The sequence below is a fragment of the Bradysia coprophila genome, unplaced genomic scaffold (assembly GCF_014529535.1).
Source record: "Bradysia coprophila strain Holo2 unplaced genomic scaffold, BU_Bcop_v1 contig_476, whole genome shotgun sequence".
Taxonomy (NCBI): domain Eukaryota; kingdom Metazoa; phylum Arthropoda; class Insecta; order Diptera; family Sciaridae; genus Bradysia; species Bradysia coprophila.
In genome coordinates, this window is record NW_023503727.1 from 2,534,798 (window position 1) to 2,553,092 (window position 18,295).

At 38.7% G+C, this 18,295-nt stretch overlaps 3 protein-coding genes and 1 long non-coding RNA gene across 9 annotated transcripts in view; 2 read left to right on the forward strand and 2 right to left on the reverse strand.

The window, feature by feature from the left end:
- LOC119082701 (sister chromatid cohesion protein PDS5 homolog B) overlaps positions 1-1,675 on the reverse strand; it is a 13,981-nt gene extending 12,306 nt beyond the window's left edge. For 4 of the 5 annotated variants that reach the window (XR_005088691.1, XM_037192278.1, XM_037192276.1 and 1 more), the window contains exons 1-4: positions 1,518-1,675; positions 786-905; positions 333-721; positions 56-263 (exon numbers count right to left, since the gene is read on the reverse strand). Coding sequence is in view for 4 of the 5 variants with exons in the window: in XM_037192278.1 (XP_037048173.1) it covers positions 56-263; positions 333-721; positions 786-866 (678 nt within the window). In the remaining variant the exon portion in view is untranslated. Of the gene's footprint in view, positions 1-55; positions 264-332; positions 722-785; positions 919-1,517 lie in introns of all 5 variants that reach the window. The other variant, XM_037192277.1, reaches the window with a different exon arrangement.
- Positions 1-17,180, reverse strand: part of LOC119082706 — a 27,082-nt gene extending 9,902 nt beyond the window's left edge. Inside the window, exons 1-3 of the long non-coding RNA XR_005088692.1 lie at positions 17,078-17,180; positions 12,706-12,710; positions 6,354-6,358 (exon numbers count right to left, since the gene is read on the reverse strand). This is a non-coding gene — a long non-coding RNA (uncharacterized LOC119082706). The remainder of the gene's footprint in view (positions 1-6,353; positions 6,359-12,705; positions 12,711-17,077) is intronic.
- On the forward strand, positions 5,401-7,133 carry LOC119082705 (innexin inx5-like). Of its 2 annotated transcripts, none has more exons than XM_037192282.1 (5): positions 5,401-5,689; positions 5,764-5,883; positions 5,960-6,115; positions 6,180-6,325; positions 6,403-7,133. In XM_037192282.1, exons 1-5 carry the CDS (start codon positions 5,563-5,565, stop codon positions 6,922-6,924), a joined length of 1,071 nt encoding a protein of 356 aa, XP_037048177.1. In that variant the 5' UTR covers positions 5,401-5,562; the 3' UTR covers positions 6,925-7,133. The 2 variants fall into 2 exon arrangements, with proteins under 2 accessions (XP_037048177.1, XP_037048178.1); XM_037192283.1 differs by having other exon boundaries at positions 5,402-5,689; positions 5,764-5,882; positions 5,965-6,115.
- LOC119082703 (zinc finger CCCH domain-containing protein 13-like) lies at positions 12,678-15,810 on the forward strand. The gene is made up of 5 exons (XM_037192281.1): positions 12,678-12,842; positions 13,025-13,215; positions 13,331-14,158; positions 14,221-14,579; positions 14,639-15,810. The coding sequence occupies exons 1-5, from the start codon at positions 12,771-12,773 to the stop codon at positions 15,727-15,729; spliced, it is 2,541 nt and encodes an 846-aa protein (XP_037048176.1). The 5' UTR covers positions 12,678-12,770; the 3' UTR covers positions 15,730-15,810.
- Positions 17,181-18,295: the final 1,115 nt, after the last annotated feature.

The window sequence follows — 18,295 nt, forward strand, 5'->3', positions numbered from 1 at the left end:
TATGGGTCAATATGCGCCACACCGGGTGTACATGCATCATCGCCCGAATGCTTACCAGAACGATGTATTGCTCCAGTGTGTCATGAGTCTTCTTGATGAGTTCCTTCGCCAATTGATAAGCGTTCTTCCGTTGAGATTTATTCGGTTCGACGATGTTGATCAGAATTATGTCCAACAATTCGGTCGAAACGTTGTCGGCCTCGGTGATCAACGGAAACAGCACGTCCAGCATAAACGATTTCACTTTGCCACTGTGTTCGTCACTGTATCAAACAAGAAACAAAACCATGAACCATCCGCTCACCACCACCCCCACAATCACAATTCCTTACTTCACAATCTTAAACATCAAACTGAACAGATTGCAGAAAATCTCATGCGAGTCCTCGATCTCGAAGCACATGTTGAACGACTTTACGTACGCCAAATTCTCCAGCAGATAAAAGTATCGCTTGAATGCCGGATCCTTCGGGTCCATCAGCCCGTTCAGCTGTCGTATGAGAAAGTTGAAGATCGCTTTCACTTGATCGGGATCCTTGTACGGTGCATCAGGTGCAAACACTCGCAGTATGTCCGCAATGCAACAGGCAATCAGTAGCTGAACATCACGCGATTGATGCATTATGAAATAGTCGTCGGCCAGATGCAGTGCAAGTGGTATGTATGCCTGGTATGTGTTGTCCTCCTGTTGGGCCATTGTTTGCAGGTTGTGTGTGAGAGCCTGTTGTCGGTTTAATTTCAGTTAGTCCCGTCGGTCCATAAGAAAGCATTTCAAACGGTCTCACCTTAAGACGACGTATAAGTTCATCATGGCCCAGATCTTCACTAATGGGCTTGCAGCCGGAAGGATAGACCAGATCGCCCATTTCGTATCGTATGAGTGTGCTGTTGTTCGTAGACTAAGCGTAGACTAAGCAACTGAAATAGAAGCGTGACGTCAGGAGACGATTAGAGCGGTTCAGCTACCTTACGCTAAATTTATAAAATGATTTGAGTTTGCGAGTAAAGAGTTGGCGACAGTACTTTAAACGTTAAAAGTCGCGTCCTTGTACTCAGTACTCAGTACACTGACTCAGACTGCCTAATGTGTACGCCAACGCTTTGTCTATATATCAATGAAGAAGTTGAATTTCACTGCACCGGTCGGAATTATTGCGGAATGAAAAACACATTTGGAATGTCACTTGCATACAGTACAGTAACGATACACACAACACACGAAGCACAACAATAATGGTCGCTTTCCTTGAATCCATACACTATACGAGAACTACGTTCAATAGTAAACAACAAAACAGAGAAGACATTTATGTGATGCAAGAACATCCAGTCAACGAAAAGAAGAAGCGACAAACAAACTTTTTCCGTGAGTGCATTTAACCCCAAACAAATGTAAACGAAAGTCGGCAATTTTTTTCTGTCTATACACCACTACGAGTGCCTTCACATTTAGTTGGCTTTACAAATTCAAACGACATTTGCAATGGAATTCGATTGTAAAAAGGTGACTGGAATTTACCTCCCAACACTTTCATATGCACAATGTACAATTTGGAAAAATCCACTAGACAAAAATGATTTTTCTCGATTACGAAGAACTTAAATAAACCAAATAATAAATTTCTGTTCGCAAAAATAAGAGCTGTATGGACGAACGCTGTAAATTTGAACGAACGTTGTTATTGGCTCGTTGCATTGAACGAAAACCGGTTTCAATAATTTGACACATAGGAGACGTCACGTCAACACACATAAAATGTCACAAAATTGTAACGGTTTCAGTTATGCAGGGGTGTGTAGTAAATTGTAGATTGTAATTGGAGATGGTTAATCGGTCTTCTCCAAGGTTATTTCAGCTGTTAAAGCGTGATCCATAGAGCCATAACCAAAAAATTATTGTCGACATTTTGTTCGTAAAAGCGTTAAGGTTATGGCTCTGTGGATGCTCGTTCGTTCGTTTTAGGGATAACGAAGCATTGAAAACGTTTTTTGGTCCTAGTTTTCATTGACAGCTGCAGACATCGCAATTTTCGAAAGAAAAATTGCTAACTTTATTTGACAGTTTCGACAATTTCGTCATGAAAACAAGGACCAAAACACATTTTGAATGCCTCGTTTGCTTTCAGACTTAGACTTGTCAAAAATCGTTTTTACCGTGCGATGGAACAAACCTATGATAACCAAAAATAAGCGATGAGCTCTTGCATATAATGGATTTTTAAATAAAAATATTTCCGGTAATACGGAAGATGCCTGAACCTGTTATCCCAAAGTAGTATAAAGGGACTGACGGCAATACAATACTTCAGCGAATCACAAAAAATACATAACCCCATTTTGAATGAATTAAAGCGCAGCTTTTGTGTAGCTGTAAAGATGTCTATAAAATTGATATGATGTGGTGAATGTTGAAAAGTATTTCAACGCTGTAGAAATTCAATTATGTATGCTAAAGGGCACGCCGTAAAGGGCACCTTCCATTTCAAAACATAACGCATATCGGGACATTTCAACGCACTGTTTTTGGTATTTATTACATGAAGTCGGCGGTATATAGTCCAACTGTCAGTTAAAAATATTTTGGCGGACTTATGGCTTGAATTTTACAAAGTTTCACAAATGTTTACACAATTCGAGCCGTAAATGTGCCTAAAGTTTGAATTTCAAGCGAACGAGTCAATGAAAAAGTGAACCAAAAATACATTTAAACGCTTCATTGTATGAAAATGACGCTGCGGTAAACAGACTTGCGTTAGAAAGATTTTGAATTCTGACCGCACTTACGGCGTGAGTTTTTGTGAAACATTTGTTAAACGTTTGTGCGATAACGGCGAACGTATAACGATTAATGTTTGTTTGATGGTTTGTATAGATCTCATCGGTTTGCGAAACTGAAGACAGCACAGCTCATTGCAGTGGATTACTTTAACGATTTTGTCTGCAAACTAATCATACCCAACCTCACAACAGAAAATTATTTAAATTCCTGCAAATGCAGCAACAAACTTTAGACATTGTTTCGAGCAATTCAACGCTTTTATTTTCCTTCACTTCAAATATAAACATTTCACGGCTACTAAAAGTGTTTAATTCAATTTTCCATTAGCATTTTCTATGTTAACTGTTTTCCTAAAAAATATTTCAAAAACTTTCCCTCTTTGCAAAGTTGGCTGTGTTTAGTTTGCACACAATTTTTGGCATGCGATCGCACTGCCAGTCGTCAACCGAAGTGATCTATTGTCTGTCACTTTATAGACTGTTATGATCAGAGCGAGAAAACCGAAGACTAGTTATTATAACTTGCCTTGGGGTACTTGTCAAGATATCTCTTTCTCTTTCATCATAACACTCTATAGGAGCCCAGACGAAGAGTCCTGGAGACTTGAAACTTCGCAAAGCTACTACTGAGGAAAGGTTTGAAAAAACGCGCGAAAATTGTCTCCATCGTGGATGCGTCTTATACGGCGAAAAATTATCGTAACGCGTGACGCGTTTGAAATTTCGAGCTATCACTGAGTTCGTAATGTGCAGTATGTGAAATCTACATTAATTGTCATAACGTGAGCTGCATTGCCAAATTTAATGTGATTACCAAACACGAATACGTTAGCTATTCGGATTGGGTAAAATCTGTCACGTGATCATGTACAACGTATTCTAATTCAAACAATTAAAACGTTTACAATAAGTCGTTTCAACCGCTCGGTTTGTAATCAGAAAATGATAATATTTAATGCTGTCGGAATATACTTCGTGTTACCTCCAGTATCTAATGATTACAATCGCGTTCACTGCATAAGAATGGGCCAAGACCAAGAACAGAATTTTCAAGAGGAAAAAACCTGTTCTCGTGCTTGGTTCAGTGCTATGTTCCATACCATATTTTTAGCCCCGTACGAAGTACAAAGGGGCTTATAGGATTACGATGCCGTGTGTAATTGATGGAATTCGAAGCAGACGGTAAGGGCAAAGTGTTTGCCTATGTTCATAGATGACGAATCCGCAATAAAAATTTTGTCTGTCCGTCTGACCGTCACGTCGATATCTTGAGTAAATCAAATCCGATTTCAAAAAAAAAAAAATTCCCTGAAAGATAGTCAAAATAGTGAGGCTAAGTTCGAAGATGGGCATATTTAGGTCGGCCCTTCGTGAGTTAGCGCCGCCTAAAAGCTTCAAGGTCTTTTGGGGATATTTACGGCAAAAAAAAACGATGGAAATAAATGTAAATGAAACGGCAAAAGATAGGTAATGTTGATACCGATCCAGGAAAAAAAAGTTTATTAAAATCGGGTGAATGGCCCGTGAGTTAGGGCCCTAGAAGTGAAAGGCTACTCGGCCCTAAGTGTATTTTGCATATAACTCGAGTAAATTTCATCATTTTTTCGTGATTTTTGTTTCATTTGAAAGGTAATCGAAGCCCGAATATAATGTGGCGAAGAACGTTTTAAATTTGGGTCCTTGGACTGAGGCCGCTCCTCGGCCCTAAGTGTATTTTGCATATAAATCGAGTAAATCTCATCCAATTTTGCTAGTTTTTGTCTAATATGAAAGGTAATTGAATACCGAATAGAATGTGGTGAGAAAAATGTTTGAAATTTGGGTCCTTGGACTAAGCCCGCTACACGGCCCTAAGTGTATTTTGCATATATCTCGAGTAAATTTCATCCGATTTTCCTAATTTTTGTTTCATTTGGAAGGTAATCGAAGGCCGAATATAATGATGTTGAAAAAAAATTAAATTTGGGTCGTTGGACTAAGGCCGTAACTAGGCCTTAGGCCTCTCAATAAATTAAAATTTTAGGTCAACTTGAAATTTGTGTTACATTTGAAAGGAACGTCGTACGGGGCTTCGTAATTGCGCTATGCGCAATTTGTAAGATGTACACATTTCATAATAATTTGACTTCAACTAGGGTGACAGACGCACTAGGGTCACGTGCGCAATAGATGTACGGGTTCGTACGGGGCTCAGTCGCAGCAAACGCTCCGACTGTTCTGACGGCTCGTTGTTTTCATGCCTTGGGCATAAATTACGGAGTTTTTCTCGTAAATAAGGCCCTCAACATGAAAAGTTGTCTACGAATCTGTTGTAGACGGTTTATTTTAAGCACTTTCCCTTTTCGCCCTCACTTCACTAAAATATACCGAACAGATACGTAAAATAACTTTTCATGTGTCGGGGCCGAAAATGAGGGAGTTTCGATATTTTTCTCAGGTTTTCGACCCCTTACATGAAAATTTTTTTGTGTATCTGTTTTGGACGATTGATTTTAGGCACTTTCGCATGTAGCCCTCACTTCGTTCGGGCTACAACAAGCGAAATTGCCTAAAAACAATCGTCCAAAACAGATACACAAATAACTAATTTCTCTTTATTTGACAGCCCTTCTGAGAATTACCGATCGGACGCGTGGTTCTTTGTTTGTTTGTGCAACCCTATTTTTTGAAGCAAAACGGCTAGCACTGGCTTAAGACGAAAAGTCAATCTATACTAACCGAGGTGAAAACGTCTCCCGTTCGCGATTGAACTGATAAAACGCTCTAAATTTGTACAAATTAAAAATGATTGTAAATTCGGTGAAGCCGTTGGTTTATTACTTCAAATCGAAAAGTTTCAACATTTTCGATCCTGTCTTCAAAATGCATACAAAATTGACAGTTTACTTTTTGTTAATCTGTTCCTTTGTCAGTGCGTACTATTTCATCATCCCCTGGCTATTATTGATTCGAACGACTGCATTAAGCACGTGTTTATCGTTGCAGTTTCTGGCCATTCATGGACTGGGAAACCTTTGGACTGCCTTAGCAATGACAAAGACCGTAAAGCCTTTGCCGAATTAATCTGCTGGGCCAATGGAACATTCACAGTACACTCGCACAAAAGTGAGAAAAATCGGACTCGACGTGGACCCGCGTGAATATGGCAAAAATTATCTCGTTTTTTCCTTGCTTATTCCAGTTGTCGGAGGTCGTCCCGTCGAGGAACGTCATTACTATCACTACTATCAATGGGTCGTCATTATATTGTTGGTCGAGGCTGGATTGTTTTCCATACCAGAGCGGCTTTGGAAAGTGTGGGAACATGGACGAATCCAACAGCTATGCACTGGCCTAAGTTTGTCACTGTTGCTAAGTCAGTGCGAGAAAAATCGCGTAATTTTCGATTTCAACCATTACAGACTCAGACGTCCTAGTTCCAGACGGTGACGACTACGAAAAGAATAAGAAGCGTGTGGTGAGCTACTGGAAACTGAAAAATAGTCGCATCCATGGATCGTACGTTTTCCGATACGTGTGCTGCGAGGTTATGAATTTCCTGTGCGTCGTAAGTTCAACATTTCATATTCTGCTACTCGCGCTGTCGGCTGTTGTAACAGCACTCACAATTTGAATCCATTCCAGGTGTTGAACATGTTCATCCTCAACGTCGTTTTCGATCGATTCTGGAGTCGATATTTGCCGGCTGTGTTGTCACTATTCACCACAGAAGGACCCACATTTTCTACCCTGGCAGCGGTTATATTTCCCATTACAGCCAAATGCAATTACTCTGATTTCGGCGCATCGGGATCGGAGCAGCTCCACGACCATCTCTGTCTGCTCACGTTAAATGTCGTCAACGAGAAGGTATTCGCATTTCTGTACATCTGGTACCTACTGCTACTGTTCGTATCCGGATTGAATCTGATCTGGCGCAGTTTAATTCTGCTATCGCCAAGCCTTCGGCTGAAAATCATTCAGTCGTCAACGAAATGGACGGAGCAAGTGTCGGAAAAGGAGGTGAAAAAGATTTTGGCCGTTGACAACATTGGTGACTGGTTCATTATGTTTTTGCTCGGACAAAATTTGAATCGGTTCGCGTTCAGAGAAATTTTAGACGAACTGGCCGAGCGCAAAGAATTGCTGAATAATGATACGGTTTAAATGGCGCACTGGCATCGGCCGCAATGAAGACGCATTCATTCGGCTCATCCAGAATTTATTTATTGCACATACTCGAATTTTCTTTTTCTTTTTATAACAAATGAACTAGCCTCGCGTATCCCGAATGTCGGGAAGCATAAATCGAACGTATTCTACTCGACCTAATGATAATACGAAATTAAAACATTTATGTCAATCAGTAAATGCTCCAAAATGTATTATAAGTCGAACACCAATTCACCATAAGTAATTTATTGCGTCCAGCAAATTTACGACTCGAAATCTTGTAAATACCATTCCAATCAAACAAATTGCTTTTCGAACCAATAAAATACATGAACAAATCGAACAGCCGTTTCCTATAAATGTTCTTCAGCGGGCTCATTAAGGTGAAACGATCGGTTTTAATGTTTTGCCCCATTGTCTTCGTGCAAAACATTAAAAGAAATCGATATATTTAATCGATACCAGGGCCTATTTTACGGAAACATGTTTCTCAAGTTTTTGAAAGTTTCCAAAAATTTTCCTAAAGATTCTTAAAGTTTCTTACACTCACGGAATTTTGAAAACCAACACATTTTCTGTCTTGTGGTTTACTGGTTTTTTGTGAATTTTGCATGCATTTTTATATGGAGAAATCAAAAACTAGAGTAAAACTCAGAAACAGAAAATGTGTCGGTTTTCAAAATTCCGTGAGTGTAAGGAAACTTTTCTAGAAACTTTAAGAAACTTTGAGAAACTTTAAGAAACTTTTCAGAAACATTTTGGAAACTTTCAAAAACTTGAGAAACATGTTTCCGTAAAATAGGCCCTGATCGATACCATTAAAAGATGATACCAGAAAGTAATTTGTCTTGCGATGAGTAGTCAAACTCGATTCTATTGTGATGTGGGTTATGCCTACCAACGCACCATTCGAGGAAAAATCGCTAAAAAAACGCCAAGAAAAATCGCCAGAATGTGAAGAAACGCCGAGAGACGCAGAGTGGTAAATTTGTCTTTATGACGTTTCTGTCGATTCACCTTGCCGTTATTTCACATACTGACGATTTTTCTTGTTAATTTCCTTGACTGAAAGTCAGGGTCTTACACCAGAAAATACTGAAATATGTGGGTAACAAAAAAGTTCTTTGTGATTGAAAATGTATGAGAAAAATGAGGACACGATAACTTGAGTAATTCTCAACCAATTTGGATGATCCTTTTTTTTAGGGATTTGAGGGATCTGGAAGCTATCCCAGAAAAACGGATTTTATACTTTAGGGTGGTTTTTTTTGCAAAAATTGTAAAGCTTCGTGGATAGCATGGTAAAATAAATATTTTGGCACTAAAAAAACGTCGAAGCCGCGAGGATTAAATGTTTTGAATTTTTTTGAGCTGCCGCAAATTCATCAAAGTTTCGTCAATTTGGTTTGAACTTTCATTTTTTTCGTAACCAAAAACGATCAGCAAAACGGTAGATGTGTTTTTCTAACACGTCTTTGTGGCTAAGAAAATTTATGCTGCAAGATGGAAAAAATTGGTGTCGTTGTTCCCAAGATATGACAAAAAAGTTATATTTTTAGGCGACAGGAACAGGTTTTCGAGTGTGCTGTCTTGTAAACGGGTTGACGAACACTGGTAATTGCATTGAATGATAGTTACAATCATATCTATCAGGGAAAAAAACGTTTGTGAAAATTAATTCAGTTTAGCCGGAGATATTGCCGAAGAACTGGGCTAAAATCTGGCTACTCGCCCGTAGAATGACTGATGACCATTTTCTTTGCTAATAAATTACGAAAAAATACAAAAATTCTCCATTTTCTTCGTTTTATGAATAGAGATCGAAATTGTAAGTAAAAGTTAAAATATGCGAAAAGTTGGTCAGGTAGACGTCAAATTTGACTAATTTTGGGAAGTCTGCCAACGGTCTTTCGTGCGAATCTTGTAAAATATGGACCTAAGAGCATTGTTAAAGACAGGCAATGAAAGGTATTGACTCTACCAATCAGGGAAAAAGAGATTTTTAACAATTGTTTCAGTTAATCGTGAGATATAGGTCTCGCAGTGAGCATCATTCGAGCTACTCGGCTGTAGAATAATGGGTTACACGTTTCGAAAAACAATCAAGTTAGATGCTAAATTTCAGCACTTTGTTTCATTTCTAAGCACAAGGAAGGCTCATGAGGGAATTATAGAAGCAAAGGAGTCGGAATAATTGAGAAATGCAACAGAATTAAATTTGGTGTTTCATGCTGTATATCAAGTTATATAATGACTTTTCAAATAACAGTTATTTCGACTATTTTGCCTCTAGAATTGATTATAGGCCTGTCTTTAACAATGCTCTTAGGTCCATATTTTACAAGATTCGCACGAAAGACCGTTGGCAGACTTCCCAAAATTAGTCAAATTTGACGTCTACCTGACCAACTTTTCGCATATTTTAACTTTTACTTACAATTTCGATCTCTATTCATAAAATGAAGAAAATGGAGAATTTTTGTATTTTTTCGTAATTTATTAGCAAAGAAAATGGTCATCAGTCATTCTACGGGCGAGTAGCCAGATTTTAGCCCAGTTCTTCGGCAATATATCCGGCTAAACTGAACCAATTTTCACAAACTTTTTTTTCCCTGATAGGTATGATTGAAAACTATCATTCAATGCAATTACCAGAGTTCGTCAACCCGTTTACAAGACAGCACACTCGAAAACCTGTTCCCGTCGCCTAAAAATATAACTTTTTTGTCATATCTTGGGAACAACGACACCAATTTTTTCCATCTTGCAGCATAAATTTTCTTAGCCACAAAGACGTGTTAGAAAAATACATCTACCGTTTTGCTGATCGTTTTTGGCTACGAAAAAAATGAAAGTTCAAACCAAATTGACGAAACTTTGATGAATTTGCGCCAGCTCAAAAAAATTCAAAACATTAAATCCTCGCGGCTTCGACGTTTTTTTAGTGCCAAAATATTTATTTTACCATGCTATCCACGAAGCTTTACAATTTTTGCAAAAAAACCACCCTATGATTATAGCCTCAATAGATTAAGATTGGCTCGTTCGGTACGTGTATTTTTATGTAGATGATAGCACGGCACGGTGAGCTTGAAATTTTTTTTTGTTCGACCTCTCGTGGACATGAAATGTTTTTAGTGGTTTTTGTAGAGGGCGGCACCACGAGTAAGAATAGCATAACAAGAAAGTATTTCAATGGGAAAATTTTTAATTGGATCGATTTTTCGTTTTTTTGGTACCTGCGGGAAGCTTCGAAGACTGTTTTGACCCTACTGGTGACTTATTTGATCACAAAAATATAGTAACTGTTTAGTCTGAGGTCTAAGTTTTTACAGCGATACCAATCATGACATTCATAACTACCAACAAACATCTTTTATGAAGCAAAGTCACTCGTTATTCACACGAGTCGCATTTTATTTATGACTTATGGTTGATTGAAAATCTTGCTGCAAATTTAAAAGAAAAATGAGAACTCAAAAGGTCCCAAAGGTCAAATTTTGTTGTCATTTCCATAGAGTAATATGAATGTGCTAAATCTGACAATTTTTTAGGAATACAGCATATGCAAAAATAAATTGGGATCAAATATAGGAATTTGTATCAGTGATGTTTCGGAAGTTCAACGATGCATTGATCAAAAATATATTGATTTCAAAAAAAAAAAAATATTTTCTGACTGCCAGAGGTTGAAAGTGCTTTTTCTCTACATTCTCTTAATTAACAAAAAATTGAACAAAAATTGTTTTGTGAATTGAGTTATCGGAATCAACCGATGAAGGTATCAGTTCTGTAATAACCTCCCTACCTCACGTCGAAACTAGTCTCTTCCTCTCGATAGTCAATTCTGTTTGAAAAATTGGTGGAAATTCCTAGATGGTTCGGTGGTATTATTCTTACAACAAATGGAAATAATATTTGTGATCTATCAAATTCCTTTAGTGATAAATTAAGTCAGTCAATGACCCGAACCAGTTTAACAACTCAACCAAAAATGATGAATTGCCAAGAAAAATCGCCAAATGGTGAAGAAAACGTCAAAATGTGACGATTCACCAAAAAAAAATCTTAGCGATTTGACTTTAGATACTTCACATTGATATACGCAGGGATTTTAGATACCACAATCAGACTCGACTCACACGTAAAGAAAATTCAGTGTGCCTAAATTTGAATTTCAAGTAAGTGAGTCGAAGAGAAAATTTTCGGTGCATTTTGGTCCAAAATTGATATGACAAAATTTTTTGTACATTTTGGTCTAAAAAGTTTGATTAGTGAAGATCCAGAGAAATGATAAGCACGGCGCCTCACGGCTGGGATAGAACACGCCTGACGGATTTTTTCTGAAAAATTTGAAGACGATGCGACCAGAACGTCAATCATATACAGTGTTCAAAGAGAGTTCTCATTTTGACATATCACCCATCGAGATCAGTTGAATTAACTGGTTTTTTCCCCTTTTTACATACAAACTTTGACGTATCACCCATCGATATTAGTTAATTTAACTGGTTTTTTCCCCTGTTTTTACGCTCTTTGAACACTGTATAGTCAAGGTATAAATGTCATTAACGAAAACGTGATTAAAATCAAACTGTCAAAATTTTGCATACAAATGTAAAAAATGTTTGACAGTTCACCCGTTCTATGAAAAAAGCAGTCAGGCGTGTTCTATCTCAGCTGTGAGGGGCCGCGCTTATCATTTCTCTGTGAAGATCGCATTGGTTTTTGTATCTTATGTATGGTTTTCAGTCAACAAAAAGTACTACGTGAGAGAGCAAGCTGTCAAGTAAACAAAGCAACAATTCAATTTTGTCTCTTACACGGAGTACTTTTTCGGTAAGAGGAAATTAAGCATTAGAATTCTGCATCCAAACTTTAAAGCTCTATCCGTAATTCAATCAAATTCGAAGCGGTAAAATTTTCATTGTAACTAAGCTTTTGCGTCATAATTTAATATTTTTGTAATTCTGAAACTTTTTTGCCGTGGCACGCAAATGTCTAAAGGCAGTGGGAGACTACATTAGCGTGAAAGTAATTCGTTACAGGTGAATTTTTTCATAAAAAGAATTATGACAGGCAGATTTGTATGAAAATCCAACATAACAACGAAAAAATCATTGAATTTTTATACAAAACTTTTAACGCTCACAAAATTAGTGTGTCTCTCAGCTCGCTTGAAGTTTTTCGGGAAAAATCGCTTATCTATGATTGGTTGTGGAACCCATTTTCAAAAATTGGCAGTACATTTCTGGTGAATTATTTTTTCTGACACAGGGCTTGGACTAATTACTAATTTGACACGGAGAACTTGGAGGTTTTTATCAAGGTAAGTATATGGGCTAGTCAACCATTTAAAAAAAAAAGATGTCATTAGCATCGAACTAGGCCGCGCGTTACCTAGGCATTACCTCCGCCCATATATTTATCTTGGATTTTATATTTAACAAATGAAAGTCTAGAACAGGTATGGTCGATCGGCGAATTCGTCTTAAACACACTCACATTTTATGTCAAAATAATATGAAAATGAGTGCGTTTAAGTACGAAAATCAAATTTGTATGTCCTCCGGGCGAACAATAGACCATACCTGTTTTACACTTTCATTGTATTTAACGACCACGATAATAACGACATTTCTCTGGATCTGTTCGATTTGTTGGATTTGTTTCAAAATAGTACCAAAATTTCACACCTAGAGGCAGTTCAGTTTTCTCCCCTCTCCTCGCAAATTTGATATGTCAAGTTTTGACATTATTTTTGGCGTTCAAAACATTTTCTGTGTTTACTTTTTATAAAAACGCGTTAAAAACCTGCTGAAATTTATTAACATTCAGATATGGAAGAGGATATATCAGATGCCCTCTACGGTGATCTCGGTGACTTCGAATTTAATGAGCAACTGAAAGAGGTAACATTGGCAACTAAAATTTCGACGATAAAACGTCGATGCGCAAAACATTATTCATCGCAAATTCGACATATTTTCTGTTGCTCAAAATATCGCTTACTTTACTCCACCGCCCATTTTCGCCATTGAGCAACAGGTCATCACAGAACTTTCAGCTTAAAACTCTTTTCTCTGATTTGCAGCAATGTCAGAAGATTGAACATTTGACGGATCAGCTAAACCAGTCCTTGCACACCATAACTGATCTTCAAACTCAAATGAACACTTTAAAGAAGGACCATCAAGTATTGCAGCAAAATGCTTCGAGTCTCTGGCTAACAGCCCAAGTAGAATTAAAGCGAAAAGATCTAAACATCAGTCAGTTGAAGCAACAGTAAGTTGGCCGTTCCACGTCCCGAGACAACATCACGAAAAATTATAATTTGTCGTGAGGTTGTCTGGGGTTGTCTAGGGTGTGACGTTTTCTCACTACGGATTTTTACTTACAGAATCGATAATCGAATCTTTCGACGGCGAGGTGCCTTAACCAATCGCGCTCAATCGGATCCGCAAGAACCAGTTGATCCGATGTTTTCTAACCACAATGCCACCACGATTTCGAATCAATTGCAGCATCAGCCGGTTGGCGACTTGAGCCAATTTCGCATTCCCAAGAAGAATCCATTCGCGAGACATAAAGTCGATATAGACCGTCAAAATCACATTACCGCACGCAATGGCGTGGAAAATGGGCATGAGGAGCCGAAACGTCACATACCAAAAAAGAATCCCGACCCACAAGCGCGTTGTCATGATCCTGATTCCGTCACCACATGCAATGCAATGGAAACTGAGCACGAACATAATGAGCCGGGTCGTCACTTGCCGAAAACCAATATACAGACACGACGTCAGGATGTCGAGAACGGAACACAGAATAAGCAAACCAACCAAGAGAAGGACCGATTTAAGGATCGACGAGACGATCACATCTCCGCATGCAATGGAACGGGAAGTGAACATGATGAGGTGAGACATCACTTGCCAAAAAAGAATCCACACGCACGACGTCATGATGTTGACTACGAGACACAGAAGAAACCGACCAATGAAGATAAGGACAAGTTTAACGGTCAAAGAGACGAGCACAAGGGACAAGGCCATGACGATAAGGAGAGAAGTAAGGATCGAAGACACAAACGAAGGCATAGCCCTGGCTCGCATACCTCAAGAGACCATCGAGATGACAAGAAATCGCATTCAAGAGACCGTAAACGCGACAGCAGTAGAAATAATCGAAAACGATCACGTGGAAGCTCAAGTGATGAACTGGACAGGTGTGTAACATCAAAGTAGAAAGAAAAACGTAACTCGACTTAACAGACCGATTTTATTTCAGACACCCGAAACGACATTCCGAGTCGACAACGCACCGACACCGACCTAAATCGCGACCAGAGCGCGTCGAAGAAAAAGTGAAAAAGACAAAGAGTCCAAGAAAAGGCCACTCGCAACACGGGAGTGGCGGCCATAGAATTGATGAACGTAAATCGGGAAAGGACTCTGTTAGCAGTCTGAAGGAGAAAGATTTGGAAGCTATGCTGGAAGCTCAAAAGAAAATCCTCGACAAGATCGACAGCACGGATGTTGGACAAGAGCATGTGCAAAATGGACAATCAACCCAGGAACGTCGTAAACGAAACGGTTCACATACTGGTGATCGTAGAGTGAAGACGCCACACGAGGATGGTGGTAAAGGTTGGTTTAGCATAAAGATTTAGTCGTTTGTCTCTCTAACGTTATCTTCTGTTTTCAAGATTCAAACAGTTCCAGCGATGGAAATACTGAATTAAAGAGATCCACCGATGCGAGCGTTGAAGTAATTGCTGAATCCGAAAACACTGTTGAAGTGTTACCAACAAACATCGCAATCGATCAGCAAAATTCAGATGTGGTCGATGTTAGTCGTGAAACGGTTGAAGAGTTGCCAGTGATGTCGGAGAATTTGAGCCAAGAACTACGAGTAATGGAGGATGCAGCGTCTACTAACAACCTGAACCTAGATTCCCCTTTCAGAGTAGTGAAAGCACCATCGGAATCGATAGATCAAAATGTGGCCGAAGACGGTGTGCCAAAGAACGCGACGAAGTCGTCGACACTGGAATCGATACACGAAAATTCCGACGGAGATGATGCACCACAGGCCGCGTCAGCATCTTCGGAAGTGACGGAAGGAAATTCCGAAGGAGATAACGAAACAAAATCAGCACCTGCGGAAGTGATGAAAGAAAAAGATGTCGCGGAGGATCTACAGATGGAGATGTCAAGATCAACATCTTTGGAAGTGATAAAAGAAAATGTCGACGGAGAGGACATGTCAAAAAAGAAGTCCAAATCAACGGCATCGAAACCGATCAGCAAAAAAGGCAGCGAAGATGATGTACCAATGGCAGTGATAACATCAACGCCATCGAAATTGGTAAAAGAAAAAGTCCACAGAGAGGATGCACCAAAAGAGGTGTCAGAATCGGCACAACTTCTAAACGATGACAATTCAAACATGGACATTGATTACGAGCTGATGGAGCATAGGCCCGTTGAAAATCAAACGATTTTGCCGTGCAAAGAGACTGACCGCAGAATGTCGGAGGAAAAACCAACGAAAACGATGAGTCCGACTGCCAGTAAAGATGTAACTTGCAACGAAACCATTGATGAATCGTTTCTCTCGATGGAAGTTGCTGTTCGAAAGGGCAATTGCGCAAGTGAATCTACGCTAAACAGTTCCGCGGAACGTCATACACTATCGAAAAGCAAAGAATATACCGTAGAGGATGCTGGCTACGAAATTCGAATCTTTTTAACTAAGAAACGGAAGAAGGGCAAGACCGCTAAAGTTACCTCCTGACCATTTACTGTTTTTAATTCGTTGTTGCCTTTTGTCGGCGCATGTTAGTGTTTCCGAATAAAAAAGTGGATTTGAAGGGAACGTTGTCTTTCAATTGATCATGCCAATACCCGAATAAGTCCCGAAATTGTTGACAGAGACTAAAATGTCGCTGAAAGTCCGGCAAGGAATTTGATTTTGGATGAAGTGCCAGCCAGCATTAATTTTGAATTTTAGCGCTCAGAATTATTTGCATTTTGCTGATTAGGAACACTTGGCGACGACTCTAATGAATTTAAAAATTCGTAACTTGACAGTTGTGTCCCTACATGTTACGAACCTTATGGACCACTCTTAGCATTAAGGTGACAGCTGTCAGGTTACGAATTCTTAATTTGGCGCCCTGGGGCATCAATACTCATATATGTTCGTAACTTTAAGAATTCGTAACTTGACAGTTCTTATGGGATTTTATACACGCAACTGTCAAGTTACGAATATTAGGAGTTACGAACGCATAAGAATCGAGGACCTGGTCCATATTGTTTTAAACCTCTCGTAGGAAGATATAAATCTTCTGTTTTGAAAGGCATATTCACGGTCAACTCAGCTCAACCAAAGCATTAATCTTAGCAGTAGCAAAGGAAATGTGGTAGTGATTTTCGATAGTCCACAAAATCTTTAAATTCAATTAGTCAATGGCGAAGAAAGAAAACCCAACATTCGACAGTGTAAACTGTATACGGTGTAATTTCACATTTTTACACTGTTTCAAGGTCATACAATTAGAGTAGAAATTACTCTGTTTAACATACGTAATTATACTGTCATCGAGAGGTGAGTTTGTTTATATGAAGTCGCTATTTCCTCCGCTACATACAAATTTTAATATAAGACCATACCTCGCCCTTTTGGGCTGACGCTAATACCTCTGACTAAAAAAAGTCCGGATGGTCACTTGCAATCCGAGATCGTAAGGGATCGTATTAAACGACAGACAAAAAATTCAAACAAACTTTCGTCTTTTGTATTTGCAATAGATTAGATCGCTTAGTATGCGTTTATTATGTAGGTGGCAGCACAGGTTCTCAGGAAGTATAATGTAATGTACCAATGCATGTGTGCCAACTTGTAAAAAAAAACACCGATGATCGGTGGCGACTCGCTTGACTCAATGAAAGTATAAACCAGGTATGGTCTATTCATACAAACCGGAGGACATAACGATTTCATATAAACAAACTCACCTCTCATGAGAGGTGAATTTCTTTATATGAAATCGCTATGTCCTCCGCTCCATACAAAGTTTGACATTCGACCATACCTTGTGTTGACGTTCATTGGCTTCACTAACCAATAATGCGAGAACAAATTTTTTTAAGGAATTTGTTTATGATTTGTCCGTTGACAAGTGGATCACCACCGGTTTCTGGTGGGTTTTGATTTTTGTTTTTTACACGTTGCCACACGTTTTCCAGACATTTCAATTGGTGAAAAAAGACTTCACCTAGAACAAATTAATGACTTTGATAATAATGTTTGACATTGCAATGTGGGCAACGTAAAGAAATTAATTAACCCACCGAAACCCCGTACATAAAAAACACAAACCGAACGAGCCAGTCTTAATCTATTTTCAATTTCTTTGTATTATCATCAACGCACCAGCATTTGCACTCCACTAGACAATGAAATGACAAGTATCTAACTAATAGTGAAATATGCTGACACTGAACTTTCCTCAGATGTGAGTCGAGTCACTATCCGACAGTGTCTGAAATCAGGATGCGCGCTTATACGTGGTGCGTTGGTATTTATCTAATAAGAAATCAAGCTGAAACGCAGCATGTATTCTTGGAACGTTGGGAAGGAATAGAGTGGACGATTTTTATTTATTGTAATTTCTGTTTTTTGAAAAGATCGATTTTTTACTGGCTGTGCAATTTGAGCAGTCTTTTTTTCGCTTATCTTAAAATTAAAATAAAGCTGAAATTTGCACAGCCTTATTCTCGTTTCGATCAAATTTATTTTTCTACAGTTTTTTCTCTTTTAAATCATGCCCGCACGTTAGTAAGCGGGCGTGACGCAAGTCCACTACCAAAAATGTTTTACCAACTTTTTGACTTCTCCCCCTTTACTCAAACGACTCCCAAACCAGGATATCTGGAATCTCGGAATCCATACGAGTTCAACGAGCTATCACACGTTACTGCAGCTTCAAAATTGGCCGAGATACTGTACTTCGAAATATTGATGTTTGTATGAAAATAAGCAAAATTTCGTTTTTTCAGATAACTGAAATCGCCTACGTTAGTTAGTTAGTTACTTAGTTAGTTAGTTAGTTCCAAGATTCCAGGATCCAGGAACTCCTAAACGTTTCTATAGATTTTCCTGAAATTTTGGTTATAGGCTAATAATGGCCCAAAAATAACAATGGAATTTTCAAAAGTTGGAAAAAATCCATATCTTGGGAGCTGGAGCTCCTCAAAGTCTCCATATACAAATGTCATATAAAAACCAATTTGTATGTGTGTGTGTGTGTTTTGTATATTTTAGTGCATGATATGGATGGTAATGTGGTGAAAGG